Here is a 17,654-nt window from a genome sequence, read left to right on the forward strand (position 1 = left end):
CCCTATCTCAATACTCTCGTTTTTAACCTATCTAAATCATATTTCAACTTTTTTGTTTAATCGCTTTTCAACCCTATGCTAATCTTTGTTATCCCCAAGCAGATAGAAAGAGATAGAGAGAGAGAGAGAGTCCATCTGTCGAGAAGGAAGTCTTACCAACCGCGCCATGACGGTTTACACCAGAGGAGCAAAGTTGGCTGGAGGCTTCCTGCTCTTTATGTTTGTTTTCACGACACTACTCTTCTTGTAAGGTTTTATCTTTTTTACCTTTCTTTGATTGGAATTATAAAAGTAATTCCTGCATGTTTTCATTTTCCTATTGTTATTGTTGTCACTTTATTTCTCTGTTAAAAATGACCTGGAAACTGTGGTTCAGGAAATTCTTCCATCAAATCATGTTGAAAGGACCATTTCCATTTACAGATCCGGTACAACGAACAACTGGCAACCAAGGGGACAGGCGTTGAGACGTCAAAAGAGAGGTTAGTCCAATCTAAAGAGTTATATTTAGAGTTCTCTTGTTTGAGGGTACTCTTATGCATTCTATTCTATTTTTTCTTCCTCATTTTTTTAAAATGGTGTGTTGGGCAGGCTTAATAGAAGGGCCATGGATGCCTGGTGGTTTATCAAGACAATGGTAGCCCATTAGGCTATTGAATTTGTTTGAGGGAGTAATATTTTCATGACTTTTATAAGACATTAATATTATATTGCAACCTTTTACAGATCTTGTGTCTTATGTGAACCGACATGAACGATAATATCCTGATAATATCCATGGCCTGTCTTGGGTTAGAGTTCTCTTGCTTGAGGCTACACTTGGGCACACTATTCTATCTTAATTCTCTTCCTCTTGTTTTGTTGAAGTTTTTATAGTTTATATAGGAAATTTTAATGTTACTGTTCTTAGAATATTTTTAATTTTCCTTGTTTCCTTTCCTCACTGGGCTATTTGACCTGTTGGACCCCTGGGCTTATAGCATCCTTCTTTTCCAACTAGGGCTGTTGCTTAGCAATTGATAATGATAATAATTTCTATTTGCTTGCTGGGATGTTTTCTCTGTTGGAGGTCTGGCTTATAGCATCCTGCTTTTCCAACTAAGGTTGTAGCTTAGCAAATAATAATAATAATAACTTCTATTTGCTTGCAGATCAGGATCTCGAGTGTCGACCTAAATGCCGGATTCCTAGTCTAGCCAGCGGGAGACAGTTTTACACATATTTCTCACAAAAGGAGTATCAGTGTGAAAACCTGGTAAGCCCATTGATATATCATTAAATTTACTTACTTTAGGAGGGTACTTGGATCCCATGCCTCATTGGTTAAGGAATAAGAAGGGCGGAGGGGGGGGGGGGGTGCCAAGAGGTATTCTTCATTTCCTTACCCTAAGTGCTAAGTGGTATGAGAGGCATAGGTTCGAATCCAGATCAGAGTTGGAGTTTGGGTAATTCCTTTTGGTGTAAATTATTACTATGATCGAGGTGAGTTGATGTTATTTTATTTTGGTTTAATGTTTAAAGTATAAATAATGCCGCATTAATTTATATATATATATATATATATATATATATATATATATATATATATATATATATATATACTGTATATATATATATATATATATATATATATATATACTGTATATATATAATGTATGTATATATGTAAATATATACATATATATATGTATATATATATATATATATATATATATATATATATATATATATATATAATATATATATATATATATATATATATATATATATGTGTGTGTGTGTGTGTGTGTTTTTTTTAAGCATTTAAGTAACATTTTCTAAAAATATCTATGTATCCCTTGGTTTTCTTAACTCGGCAAGGACCAGATTATAATTGCGTGTTTGTATCGTTGTAAGAAATTTTTCATTATTATCAGTGTTGTTATAATAATTTGACGCCTCCTCGCACCAAAACATTAAGTGAGACCTTTGATAATAATCCAGCTATCATGAAGTCATAAGCTATCTTCTTCTTCTTCTTCTTCTTCTTCTTCTTCTTCTTCTTCTTCTTCTTCTTCTTCTTCTTCTTCTTCTTCTTCTTCTTCTTCTTCTTCTTCTTCTTATTATTATTATTATTATTATTATTATTATTATTATTATTATTATTATCATTATTTGTGATAGGTGTTTCCCTATAGGCTCTCTAAACATGTTACATTCTGCGTTTCTAATTAGAATTGCAGTTATGTTTTGAATAATCATTTGGTTAATAATGATGATACAACTACTATTAATAGTGGCATATCTTTAAATATAGAGCTGTTAATGAGGTGTGAAATCCAGTGGCCCTGTTTATTGCAGGCCCGATGAAAGTAAGACAAAGGGAAGGGAGGGAGAAAAAAATGGGAATTTATTACAAAGGGAACGATGGGAACTCGTCTTCATGAATTATGGGAATTTGTAGCAGTCAGGTAAAAACAAATAGGCAAGGATAACAATTTGACAATTTGAAATTTTGAAGAAACGGCTACCGAACAGAGCAACTCTAATATCACTGATTCTTGACTACCTTACATTAAGGGTCGGTTGCCTGATGCGTCCTCTCCAATGGCTTTCAGCAAAGGCATCCTATTCCACCAAATTTCTTCTCTCTTGATCATCCTTCACTTTATCTCGCCTTCTAATTCTGCCTTCCTGTCAATTTTCTCCTCTTAAAAGGTTCCTCCTAAGCACTCCTCACTCCCTCCCCATAATCAATCCTCAATACATGAGGATCACTGCTTTAAGTAATTGCAGGAAGATGTGACCTGTCTTGTGTTACGAGACCTCGATAATATTTACATCTATGCACCTTCTCTCTTCGGAAAGGTGACCCCGAAAAATGTCAACTACGCTTTTAAAGATGCAGTTATGGGATGATGTTGTAATGAACTAAAAATAGTCACTACTGCTTTATTTACACAGTTTGGGATGATGTTGCATGTTCCCAGAAAGTTCCCTGCGCCCTGGGAGGTCCTGGAAGTCCCAGGAACTTCCTTAAAGGCCTGTGGAGGTCTTGGGGGCACCAGAAAGTTCCCTTGAGCTCAGGGTAGGTCAAGGGGCCCTCAGAATGTTCCCCTGAGCCCTGGGAAGATTCAGGAGTTCCACGGATGTTCGGAGGTGCCTAACTGATCCTCAGAGACTCATTCTAGTTTCCCCTTTCCAGAGATGGTTCGGTGCCGAGGATGGTCGAAAGGCAGTTTGTATGGACGTCGGGTTCAACTTAGTCCCAGGAGACTGCCACATTCTCTCTTTCGGCATCAACGACGAGTGGTCCTTCGACGACGCCTTCGGGAGGCTCGGGTGCAAGGTAGGGATGATCCCTCTTGGGTGGCAACGGGTGGGGTGACTTGGAGCTAGGGAGGGGGGAGGGGATTCCATGGGAGAGTTCGAATTATAGTCCTCAAAATAGAGTGATTACAGAAAGATGAGAGAATAATCATAGAGAGAGAGAGAGAGAGAGAGAGAGAGAGAGAGAGAGAGAGAGAGAGAGAGAGAGAGAGAGAGAGAGAGAGCTGAGCTGTTGATTATACATATGTAAATCCTTGGTCCCCTACTTTCTTGGATTGAGTTTCCTTTATTGATTTGCTTCATAGGTCTTGCTTTTTTTTTTTTTTTTTTTTTTTTTTTTTTACAATTTATCACTGTATTCCTATGGATTTGTTGATAAGTAGATTTATTTCTTATTTGATATATATATATATATATATATATATATATATATATATATATATATATATATATATATATATATGTGTGTGTGTGTGTGTGTGTGTGTGTGTGTGTGTGTGTGTGTGTGTGTGTGTATTTAACAAGCATGAACCTATAAAACCTAATGACATATTCATTACATATAAGAAACTCCTTTGATTATTTTCTCAGGTTTATTCGTTTGACCCCACGATGGACAAGGAGGATCACCAGAGGTCAGAAAACGTCCAGTTTTTCAAACTTGGAATCGGCAACATGAAGGGCAAAAGAAAAGTTGGAATGGACAAAAAGTTCGATTACTTTGAAGTAAGTGCAGAGTTCAACGCGTATATATGAATATATATATATATATATATATATATATATATATATATATATATATATATATATATATATATATATATATATATATATATAAATTGATATATTATGTGTAAGCTAGGCTATGTATACATAGTTTGATTTCATAATTTTATTGGAGAATTTTGAATATTTACTTTATAAGGGCAAGTAAGAATTTGCTTGGAGAGTGTAAGGGCTTGAGCTACTTTTAAAACAACTGCCAATAAAGGACAGTAATGATCACCACAGGCATAAGACAGGTCAATGCCCAAGAACCTGATAAACCTTTGAGTCACTCCTAGAAAATAGTCTCATTTTCTGTGAAAATTAAAGAAAACGATTTTCTCAATAATTGCTTTGCTTGTTTATTTCGAAACGGTCTGATTATCCGCGGTTTTCAATTATATGTGTTGTGTTATCTTCATGAAAACTATTATGCATCTATAATTACACTTATAATGTAAATAATATCATCATATAAAGCCTACATTAACGAAAGAAGTATAATTTCGGTCATTTGATCTAATACCTATTTTGTTGATTAATTTTATTGATATATATATATATATATATATATATATATATATATATATATATATATATATATATATATATATATATATATATATATATATATATATATATATATATATATATATATATATATATATATATATATATATATATACTGTAGTCTTCTTCTTCTTCTTCTTCTTCTTCTTCTTCTTCTTCTTATTATTATTATTATTATTATCATTATTATTACTTCAGTTATTACTGTGTGTAGGTCCTTATAATCAATGCTGACTATAGACATATCTTACGTACTGTACAATATATAATCAATGCAGCAAAATTATTGATACAATATTAGCGATATAAAGAATAAAGGACACCGACGTAAAGCATCCGACACTAGGCCTAAACATGATTATTTTGTCAATTACTAAATAACTGGCACACAGTGACAGTGGTTCAGTGATAATATTCACAGTCTCATTAAATTAAGATCTAGATTGATTATAGGTTATAGGTTAGTATTATTTAATATAGTATATTACAACAACAAATGCCGCTGTTTCTAGTCCACTGCAGGACAAAGGCCTCAGACATGTCTTTAATATATCTGGGGTTTGACCAGTTTTCATCACCACGTTGGCCACTGCGGATTGGCGATAGTGACGGAATTTAGCTTGATCGCTCACAGCAAACCAACCTGGTATGGGTGGTCTTAACTAGTAAAGCTTTGCTGATCATGTCGATATACAAACCGTTGCTTGATTTGTCTGCAAATTCACCATCCTTGTGAGTTAAGGATTGGGTGTTTGGGGGAGCTTATAGGTCTACCTGCTGAGTCATCAGCAGCCAATGCCTGACCCTACGTGGTCCTAGCTTGAGTGGAGAGTGGGCTTAGACGCTGATTATATGGTCAGTCTCTAGGGCATTGTCAGCAGCCATTGCCTGGCCCTCCATGGTCCTAGCTTGGGTGGAGAGCGGGCTTGGACGTTGATTATATGAATATACGGTCAACCTCTATGGCATTGTCACTGTCCCTTTCCTCTACCATTCACGAGTAACCTTTAAATGATATTCATTTGGTCATTGCAGGTTGACACCTACGAGAACATTCTCGAGCGCATTGGCCTGACGAACACAATCATCGACTACCTGAAGATGGACATCGAACTCTCCGAACTGGACTTCTTCCAGGACGTCTTCCGGAACACCCCGCATCTACTGAAGAACGTCAAACAGATTGGCATGGAACTCCATCATGGATATTTTGGTGAGCTTTGATAAGTCATATATACTTTATTTTCTTAACACGAAATGCACATTTAATCACAAAAAAAAAAAAAAAAAATAAAAAAAAAATTTACTTACCTCCAACTGTATTTTAAATATATCAGAGTAATCCATAACTAATTGTTTTATATGGTATTATGAATAACTTTATTAGAAGACTATAATTAGGATTTATAGATTGTATGACTATAAAATCCACCTTCTCCCCTCTCATTATATATATATATATATATATATATATATATATATATATATATATATATATATATATATATATATATATGTGTGTGTGTGTATATATATATATATATATATATATATATATATATATATACATACATATATATATATATATATATATATATATATATATATATATATATATATATATATATATATATATATATATATATATACATACAGTATATGTAAATCATCAGCCGTTACTAGTCCACTGCAGAAGAAAGGCTTCAGACGTGTCCTTCCTCTTCTGTCTGTTTATAGTCTTTCTGTGCCAGTCCACGCCCGCAATCTTTCTTAGTTCATCAATCCATCGTCTTCTCTTCCTAACACTGCTTTTACAATCTCTAGGGATCCATTCTGTTATTTTGAATGTCTATCTATTGTCTGTCATTCTTATTATATGTCCTTCCCATGTCCATTTCTTTTTCTTACATGTTGTTTGAATATTCTCTACTTTAGTTTGACCTTGTATCCATGTTGCTCTTTTTCTGTCTCTTAGTGTTATTCCCATCATTATTCTTTCCATAGCTCTTTGATTGGAATTAGAGTATGTTCCAAGGCTTTAGTAAGGCTCCTAGGTACTGATGCTTAAGTTAATACTGGTAGGACCATCTCAATAAATCTTTATATATATATATATATATATATATATATATATATATATATATATATATATATATATATATATATATATATATATATATATAGAGAGAGAGAGAGAGAGAGAGAGAGAGAGAGAGAGAGAGAGAGAGAGAGAGAGAGAGAGAGAGAGAGAAAGTGGCAATATATTTGCATAATCTCATTCTGTTTACCAAAGGCTCTCCCTCCCATGCTTATCCTTTCTTTTAATTTCAACAGTTAGTCTATCCTAAGTATATATATATATATATATATATATATATATATATATATATATATATATATATATATATATATATATATATATATATATATATATATATATACACATGCATATACACACGCATATATATATATATATATATATATATATATATATATATATATATATATATATATATATATACACATGCATATACACACGCATATATATATATATATATATATATATATATATATATATATATATATATATATACACCGAACTATTTATCAACAATATAACAATTGCAACCCGCCTAGCGTCAATTATCAATCTGCCAGTACATTTCCCAGAAGGATAATTTAAAATATATCCTTTTCTATCTCCTGCAGGCGAGGGCCTCGGGGAGAAGCTTGGCAAGAGAAACGACATGAGTCCTACCAGCACCTTCCAGCTCTTCTGGCAGTATTTTCACGAACTCAAGTGTTCCGGCTTCAAGCTGGTGCATGCACGCAAAAATAACCCTTGGACTGAAGTGTTGTGGGGACGAATATAAAACGAGATACCGGTTTGGACGTTCGTGCATAGAATGTGATATATTGTTATATATAAGGAAATATATTAATTTATACATGAAAATATATATATATGGGAATTTAAATATGTATAGATTGATTTGCTTAAAGGCAAGAAAAACATTTTAAATCTGTTTTCTATAAGAGGGAATGATTATGTAGACTTCCGTTGTCTTCGTTAACGGAACAATTTCTGACTCTTTTGGAAAGCTTATGGACCAAGTGCTTATTATAAAGAAAAATCGGAATTAAAGACGATGAGACATTTATTTTAAGAAAATTAATTATATTAATAACGAAAAAGAAGGCAAGAATTGTTTTAACGTTATTTCAGGCAAGTCCTAGTCTTTCCGAAATCCTTGTCGGAGTAGCCTATCCAGTTCAAAAACTAGTTCCTCCTTAAATTTGCCTATTATCTTCGACGAAGGTAGTTTTGATGCTGTTGTTTGTACTCTCCTGATTTCTTCACCCCCGAGGTGTGCCTATACAATGGATATTTGGATTATGGAATTGAATTCACAGAAACTTTCATGATCATCCTCTGAAGACGAAATGGAAGGCGTGCGAAGTCATACGACCCAGGTAGAGTTCTAAGTATATTGCCGTATGTAGTTGTATTTTCTGTAAAGCGTCATTATTTCATAATTGATGCAATAAAATGGTTAATTGTTGCGTAATGGCATTATAGAAAAAAAATACGTACAGGTGTAGAAGAAAATAAGATATACAAATGTCATCCAAGTTAATTATTGGCATGTGAAGTGTTAGAAATTTTAGGAAATTTAGGAGCCATTGAGTTGATAAGTAGGAAAGTAGCCTAATTGAAAAAATAAAATGTTATCAAGCATGTGGTTCTCTGAATTAGTACTGAAAAAGGTAATATGGTATCGGAAAGAGGTTAACAGAATATTAAAGATTTATAACCCCCGCCCTGCACAGTACTATTGAAAGGGCGTATGTGCCCACGGCATTTATCCTTTTTTTTTTTTTTTTTGTGGTCAACCTCCCATGTATACATAAGATAAAGTAAGACATGATTGAATTTGCAACGATTGCTTACCAGAATGCATGAAATATAACAGGAGGTTGGGCTCAAGATAAATAGAAGAAATGCAGAGATGGTGAGAACGGACTATGTAGGGTTGCCATATCCGAACATGCTAAATCTAGGACGCAGCCCCTCTCAACAAACACTATGCGCACAAACTCCACGCTCATTTTGAATCCTAGGGTGGTTGTGGCCTGATTGGTAACGTTTCTGCCTGATACTTGCTAAACGGGGGTTCGAGTCCCGCTCAGATTCGTTAGTGCCTTTAGCGTCTGCAACTTTACCATTCTTGTGAGCTAAGGTTTGGGAGAGCTTATAGGTCTATCTGCTGAGTCATCAGCAGCCATTGCCTGGCCCTCCCTGATCGTAAGCATGGGTGAAGAGGGGGCTTGGGCGATGATCTTATATTTGATCATTCTCTATGGCATTGTCCTGCTTGCTAGCTGTTCCTTGCCTCTGCCATTCATGTGTGACCTTTAAACCTTTAGTGCGAAATGGCGGATGAAATTTCATCCTAGTGGACAGTGCCATTGGGAAGGGCGCTAGACAAGAGTAGAGAATCGCGATATTTTTAGAATATTCCTGAAATTCAAACCTGTAGCATTGCATTGGTAAACGGAACATTGTAATGACAGACGCAATTACACAAAATTTGGATTTTAAACAAGAGCAGGAGTGATGTCAAATATGAAAAAAAAAATATGTATTACAATTTTAGGTCTATTTGTCCCCACAGACAATGGAAAAAAAAAAACCCACGTTATCTGTTTAATTATACACCGAAGAGCTAATAAAGGCAAGGTAAGTCTTGCAATCATACAGACCTAAACTAAGCTGTTTATCGAATGTAATAATTAAATTCTTAACTATTTACCTATCAAATCAACTGGTTAATTAGATAATCGGGATGTCCTAATCGACCAACTATTGAAATTATTGATTACCTCATTGGTTAATGAAAAATTAATATATACATTTGAAATAAGGAGAAAAAGAAAATTGCTATTATTATTATTATTATTATTATTATTACTATTATTACAGGCTAAGCTACCAACCTATTTGGAAAACATGATGCTATAAGCCAGCATTTTCAATATTTTAAATTGAAAAAAAAAAATATATACTCTTCCTGTTCCGAGTTCATCACATATGCGCAAACCAAACACCATCTGTTGGGACCTGCAGTTGTACCCACTGCAAAATATGACATACTACAAAAAGGGAAATAATTTTTAAAGGAGTATGGAAAGGTTTTCATTGTCTGCAATTTATTTAATACATTGAGGCAAGATGCATTAGTCATGATATCCTTAAAAGCTGTAAAACATGTAATACTTTAACACGTGTAATGAAAAGATGTTTGTAACAAATTCTACAACGAATGCACTTTAAAGCAAAAAGTTAAAAATGAAGTAGGTCCTAGTCTGTCTGGACCCAGCTAAATACTGTCGTTGCTGTGTGTGTGTGTGTGTGTGTGTGTGTGTAGAACTTCACAGATACGTCACGTGTCTATATATTGTTCAACTAGCTCTCCAATTTAGGTGTCCCTTATTTCAGTTTTTTTTTTTTTAAATCTGGTTACTCTAGCAAAACATTCTATCATTCCTTCGAATAATTACATTATACTTGAAATACAACAAAATACGAACTACAGTCATCCAGTTCTTTTACCATCAATCTCGATATAATAGCATTTATTAGCCACGTGTTACTCAATACCTCTCTCAAACTAGCTACCAGAATTAATCAGTCATTTAGACAGTGTAACGTTCATCCTTCTCGTTATGATGTCCCAAAGACGTATTATTCTTAACAAAAATTATTTGTTAATCAGAATTTATTCTTCTGCTAGAATATTTTATAATAAAAATCTTAAAAGGGACTGTCTCTATATATTTAAAAGACTAACTAATTCCATGAAAAAAAAGAAACAAAAAAAAATCTTCTGGTCTGTCCCTAGTAGCTAGAGCGTATGGATTTAATTGGCATCAAACTTCGGGCTAGTTTTTTTGAAAAGCGACGGAGAAGTGCACGGCACTTCCTCCTGGCGATATTTTCCAGTCCTCTGGTTAGCTATAACTTCCTCAGCTGTGACTGGTTGTGGCCTATGTTTATTGTAGCTTCAAACACACACACACACACACCTAACATCATAACCAAAAACAATCAATTATCCCTTAGAATAATTGACATTATACTTAAAATGTAACTAAATGCAAATTACATTCATGTACTGTAGTTCATTCACCATATGAGCTCGATAAGATAAACTGTATTGATTTGAATATCGAATATTAGCCACGCTTTATTCAATACCTCACTCAAACCAGCAATCAGAATTAATCAGTTATTTAGACAAGCTACTCCACCCTATTTCTTATGACGTCACAAGGACGATTTTTCTTTAAAACAATAATTACTGTATTTGGTAATTAGAATGTATCCCCGATAAAATGTCAATAAAGTATCTTAAAAGAGACTATATTTATATATTTTAAAGAAAATATGTCTAATTCCCTGACAGTTATGTGTTTCGGACAACAATTTCGTAAGTTCCCAAGACACTCTCTTGGCGGTAAATTCTAGTCCTATGATTGGCTATATTTTCCTCAGCTGTGATTGGTGGTTGCCTTCGCTTACCACAGATTAACAGACAAACACACGCACATCTAACAACGTAGCCAGAACGAATTCAAGTATTCCTTCGAATAGAACGCAGTTATTTAAACTATACCCATCAACAAGATTCATTATTTATTCATTACTTAATTAATATAAGATTTTAAGTATTTTTATAAAATTTGCTATTTATAAGTCATAATTTATTTGTAATAAGTATAAGCTTTTCACCGCTACTCAGTTAAGTTTAGTCATAAAATATGAGTTGCATGACGTCACTTACAACACAGCAGAGGACGAATCGGCCAATAAGACGACATATATTTCCTAAGTTAAGAGGGTTCCTCGTATTTATAAGCTGCTGTTTACAAACGAGTTAAATTCACGAAACATTTCGTTCAAATGGGCTTTTTTATTTATTTATTTTATTATACACATAATGGAAAGAATATTTTCTCATTTCTTATATATTTTACATGTTCAAATGTCCATTCAATTACAGATATTTCTTCAAGTAACCACACTTGATTTATATATATATATATATATATATATATATATATATATATATATATATATATATATATATATATATATATATATATATATATATATATTAACAAAACATCTTTGAAGGAAGCTGAGAAGATAAAAAGATATAGGATTGAATAGGTTTACACTTCATTTTCTATATTGCAATGAATAAATTAAAAGCTTAAAGGTATTGCATATTGAGTGAAATGCGAATAAGGGAAAAGGTACTATTTCCATATTATGTATCCTTTAAAAGAATAATTTCCGATGTAAAAATATAAACGATGAATTATTTCTTAATAAAAAAAAATGGACAGAATTTCGAACAGCAATTCATGAGTGTTTGGAACTCTTTCATGGCGGGATATTCCAGTCCTCTTGATTGGCTATAACTGCCTCACAACCCCGTTACCCCCCCCCCCCCACACACTCAGACGCACGCACATTTATCATCGTAGCCAGATCTCGGTTAAACATTCCTTCAAATATGACGTATTTATTTGATTAATACCCTTCAACAAGATCCATTATCTATTTGTTAATTAATTGATAGCTATTTTTAGTTTATTTTCATAGAAATTTAAATTTTTTAGTCATAATTTATCTGCAATGAGTATAGATTTTACACTCCAAAAGACGATCGTATGACGTCACATACAACCACCAATCAAAGCTGAGAAAGAATCGGCCAATGAGACGTCAGATATTTCCCGCTAATAATGCATAAAGTAAGAGGGTTCCTTTAGATTATGGGCTGCTGTTTACAGACGAGTCAAATTTACGAGTCATTTCATGCAAACGCTCTAGCTAAGGTTTTTTTTTCATCCTAATTCAATTTTATTCATATAACGATGCCATTTGAGTAGCCTTTAGAAGAATATTTTCATGTCCTTGAAATGTTTATCAATTTCAGATATTCCCTTCAGTAATCACACTTTTTTTTTAGGAGTGAGAAACGCATATAATATAATTTTTAAGTAATTTTTGTTATCATCATTATTTCTAGCAGTCATTATCATCATATTTAATATTTTTAGAAGGACTTCGCGCTGCGTCACTGCATGTGTAACGTCACATACTTCTCTTTCTCATTATTTGACTCTTTCACTTACGGGCAAGAGCCCGTGGTCCGCCTATTTACGGCTAATCTTAGTCACATCACATCACAACTTCTCATAAGTTGTGTGCTTATATTGTTCAACTACCTCTCCAATTTAGGTGTCCCTTATTTCCATTTTCAAAATATGGGCACCCTAAGATACGTGTAGATGAACGTTAATCCTGGAAGCAACTGGAAGATAGATTCCATGTCATCTTAAGAAATCTATGTATATATATTTTTTCAAATTTCCTGACGCAAGTTCTTTGTTTCTCTTAATAAATGTAGACCATTCCTTGAATATATGGATATTAAATCGTTATGTTAAAGATTGTGATCCTGTTATTTCCACTTTTAACCTGTTATGGAAAGGAGGGGGGAGGAGAGTGCTACATATTTTTTTCTTTCTTTTTTATATAAGTATCAACTCTGCAGTTGTCCCATTTCATCATTCAGATATTTGTCCTGTTTACAATGGTTACGCCAATAGATGGCGTTCTTGAGAAACCACTTCTCTATTCTCCATTGCTGCTAAGTCCTTCGCTCGAGACTCCATGAAATCAAAGCTTCCTGAGAAATTCCAGGGTAATTTTCGGTTTCAATATGGCGACTGAAACAGAAATTGTGCAATTGCGGATTTAGTTATTTCTTGAAATGATAGTGCGTCTAGTTGAATGTGATGTTGCTTCTCATTAAGTTCGGGGTAAGTTTAAGAATTTTTTGTCCAGGTTTTTAAACTATAAGGTCGGTAAATGAGGTTACACGAACTCTAGGAAAGTCATTGCTAATTTGATTTTTAAACGTTTGAGGCATTATAAACGTTTCTGTTCATGACATTTATTGCACAAGTTCAAATGATCTGTTGCACAACCTGACTGTTTTCTTAATTCATGGACTATCTGGATAATTTGTATTTTTATACACTAATTGAAATATATTTTATCCTGGAAATTTTAATTGTACTGGGTTGAATGCAAGTCGCAGTCAGCAATAATCAGTCGGTTAGTAGGCTTGACTAATCGTGAAAGGAAATATTCAATGACTGGATGCTGTGGGTTGTATGTGACTAATACTAAGAATTGGAAGGCCCAAAACTGTATTTAATATTGTGGAAATGAAGGTGTTTAGAGTATGATTTGAACATTTGCTTATCTCGGAGGATGACAAGAAGGAACCATTAATCATTTTTTTAATGGTTTTAGGTGTAGGGATGGTGTGGCATCTCGTAACTAAGGGATGTTTGATACAAGTATATCACATAGTTCACTTAACCTTGAGACAGAGACAGACATGAAACATTTTAATCATGCAATCCAAAAGCAAACTTTGGGGTTTAATTGCAAAATTTTGGTTATGTCACGTAATTCTTGTGGGGTTGCTGTAGATGTTGAATATCCAACAATTTAAGTACAATATTAAAGAATAATTCATTCATAGGGTTGATTATATGATGTTATTTTCACGTTAAACATGAATTCGCCACAAGGAATGAAATTATTTTTACAGTCTCGTATGGAATTATAGGAGAAAGTGACTAATATATTGTAAATAACGAAAAAAATTGAACTGTCTCGCAGTGTTTGTCTAGTATTGACATTTTGGAAGGTGATTTGGCTATTCCCGAACTCGTATGGGCATTCCCTTTTGTTTTTTTTTTTGTATTCTTACAGTTTCATCCAATATGGGAAATCTATTATAATAATATATTTCCCGAGTAAAGCAAGTCTTCTGTAGTATTTCTGTAAAATATTATCTTATTCTTTGATATAATTGCTAGATGTCTTCGTCCAATAAGACCTCTCGTATTTTTTTTAAGCTTTTACTTCTGGGTGGCGACAGTCAAATTTCACGACGTCCTTTTCAATTAGAAGTGCTTGAGGGGAGTTCAGTATATTTAGGTAATTTAAGATAATCACAACATTCCAATTATTGAATAACTTTCATGCGTTTAATCATAGGAAAGCACTTTTAAGAAAAGATATTTCACGACGTCCTTTTCAATTAAAGTGCCTGATGGGAGCTCAGTGTAGTTAGGTAATTTAAGATAATGACAACATTCCATTCATTGAATAACTTTCGTGCGTTTAATCATAGGAAAACACTTTTAAGAAAAGATATTTCACGAAAAGGAGCTCATTGTATTTAGGTAATTTAAGATAATCACAACAATGCATTCATTGAATAACTGACATGCGTTTAATCATAGGAAAACTATTTTAAGAAAAGATATTTAAGGTAAGGTAATATTTTATTTATCATAAGTGATATAGCATCATAGTTCATATCAACAAGGGAATGTGGGTGTTAAAGGCCTCTTTTTAACACTTGAAAGTCTGTATTTTTTCAGTGCATCTCTCGTTTTACACTGTGGCAATTACTTAAGAGTCTTTACAGCATCACATTTTTTCCCCGTAGCTTTTTAAGTCTTCTGCTATACCGATTCTGCATCATTTCTTCAATCTTGCTCTCCCATATTGAATGGTATAACCCCATCTCCGGGTTATATAGCACAAATGCATAAATATAATCCAATTCAGGTTTTGAAAACTGAATTCCTACGATGCATAAGAGTTTGTAATAAAATTTAATCAAATGCCATTATACAAAAAAAAAAAAGGCATTATATTATGAGAGAAGGGGCATTTTGATTGAAATTTAAGATCTTGGTTTTAAAGTTCCAGGCATAAACGATCCATTACCGAAGGTTGACACAAAATTAAATCAATCGACTTGCAGAAGTGGATTAAAGTTTTGGGAGGGAAAATGCAAACTTTTTTTCTGTGGGGACGGGTTATATTAATTAGCCTAGAGGGATGTATGAAGCCTTTGCATGTATATTGATTATAATGCCTGCTGATATTCAACTATTTGATACGATCGAATTTTAGAGGCATGCTATCAAGATTTGTATTTGTAGTTATTCCATAATTTACCACTATAATTATCAAACTATCCAAGACGACATTTTGAAACTTTCTAAACTATTACTCAATATATGATCTATAAATAAAAGTACGAAAAGTAAAGTATAAATAAAAGGGCAAATTAAATGTACCATTAAGATTTTTTTCATCAAATGGCTCGTGTATCAAGCAAGAAAATCTAAATTCTTCAGTCCCTTTATCTTTAACAAGCAACAAAATAATTGTAATGACTGGCTGCTTGCGAACAAGAGGTAGTGAATGGCCTCACAGGACCCAATGCCGTGCTATATAACCCAAAGCCATAGATATATTCTTGCGAGCAGGAGTCCAAGCTGTCATAAGGCTAACAGAATCTTATTTATTTTAGCGCTTTGTTCCAGGTCTCAAAACGCATGGAAACTCTGTGCCCTACAGGACCTACAAGGTTTGTTTGTATACATTTTTAGGTATTCAGGGTATCACACGGCGTATTCTGCTTCAACTGTCAAATTAGAAAACAAGCTGTTTTCTTCTTTTTTGGGGAGGGCTGCAAATTTAATCACTTGCAGAAAGTATTGCTTAAAAGTGGCCTTAATTATTTTTTTAGTGTGCCTATAGGGTTTATGTTGCAACTTCATAGTAAGTTGGACAAAACTGAAACTTATTTTCTTAAGTAGGGAATTCTACTAATTAGCGTAACTGAGGCGGTAATGTAAAGTTTGGTTTATCATCAACAGTTTCTTTTGCTAACAAATTAGGCTGTATCGTCAGATTAAGTAGTCCCCCCGACACTTTCCTTCCCAATGTACTTAATGCGTTAGACCCAGAAACGTAATTACGTGTGGCAACAAACTTAGAATTTTACTGTACAATAGTGTTTATTACGTAATACCCGTCCGAGAGCTTGAATCTGGGCACTGTAGACATTACTGAAAGGTCTTTGCATGGTCATATCGGCCATAATTGTGCTTTTTTTTTTTTTTAGCGTTCATTATTTTTACCGATATTGAGATATCAAGAAAATTAAGTTTCCTTATATTGTAAAAACATTATAGCCGCTCACAGGTAAAGGAGAAGTTTAGTTCTAGTGTAAACATGTTAGACATTTAATCATAACTACTTCGTAGGTTCTCGCTTCTTAATTTACCAGTAAGTAATTGTTGATGCCAAGTTAAGTTTCTGGATTATTCCCTATTCATAGTAATTTGATTGACGAAATTATTCTAAAATAGTTTTCTGGTGATAGTTGGACTATTTTCGTGATACTTGTAGTTATCCTTATGGTTTGGGTAAAGAAGATGCATTTAATGAAGGCATTTGAGGACATCTAAAAGATACCTGATGCAGGGCATATTTTTTTCTGGGGGCTTAATACTATTAATGGAGATTCTCGTTTAACATTCTCTGTTTGCTTCTATTTTCTAATTCCCCTAAGTAAATTAAACTACGTAGTATAAACGGTAATTGCTAAAATTACCTTATTGATGAAGGAAGTACTCTTGTGGTCACTACCGAAGTAGGCTAGAGATTTGTGGTAAACTAATGTACTTAAGGATTAGCACGGGAATTTAATTTCTTTGAATTGCATCATCGTGTTGGTACTTTATTAATTCCTTTTGAAATATGTTTTGAAAGTGTAGAATTTATTATATTAGCCATTTTTTTTTTTTTTTTTTTTACCGTGAGTTGCGGTATAATAAAATAAGTCCAGGCAATCTAATTGTCATATAAACTATTGTCAGATTATATATAAATATAATGCATTTTCACACATGATTAATGTACGTAATTTTTTTTTGCAGAATTCTTCTGAGAAGTAATTGCCCCGGCGAAGGAAGCTATTTCAATTGCATTGCACCTTCTCGCCTAAGATGGCATCATGATCTTCAGAATTTTCTTCATTCTAAAATCT

General features: G+C 33.4%; 1 protein-coding gene across 4 annotated transcripts in view; it reads left to right on the forward strand.

The window, feature by feature from the left end:
• LOC137621138 (uncharacterized) overlaps nt 1-8,232 on the forward strand; it is a 21,017-nt gene extending 12,785 nt beyond the window's left edge. For 2 of the 4 annotated variants that reach the window (XM_068351568.1, XM_068351570.1), the window contains exons 2-8: nt 100-246; nt 424-482; nt 1,152-1,255; nt 3,185-3,328; nt 3,901-4,035; nt 5,680-5,857; nt 7,354-8,231. In XM_068351568.1, the coding sequence (XP_068207669.1) occupies nt 167-246; nt 424-482; nt 1,152-1,255; nt 3,185-3,328; nt 3,901-4,035; nt 5,680-5,857; nt 7,354-7,517 (864 nt within the window). In that variant the 5' untranslated portion in view covers nt 100-166 and the 3' untranslated portion in view covers nt 7,518-8,231. Of the gene's footprint in view, nt 1-99; nt 247-423; nt 483-1,151; nt 1,256-3,184; nt 3,329-3,900; nt 4,036-5,679; nt 5,858-7,353 lie in introns of all 4 variants that reach the window. The other 2 variants (XM_068351569.1, XM_068351571.1) reach the window with 2 other exon arrangements.
• The last annotated feature ends 9,422 nt before the right edge of the window (nt 8,233-17,654 follow it).

The sequence above is a fragment of the Palaemon carinicauda genome, chromosome 27 (genome assembly GCF_036898095.1).
Source record: "Palaemon carinicauda isolate YSFRI2023 chromosome 27, ASM3689809v2, whole genome shotgun sequence".
Classification (NCBI taxonomy): Eukaryota; Metazoa; Arthropoda; class Malacostraca; order Decapoda; family Palaemonidae; genus Palaemon; species Palaemon carinicauda.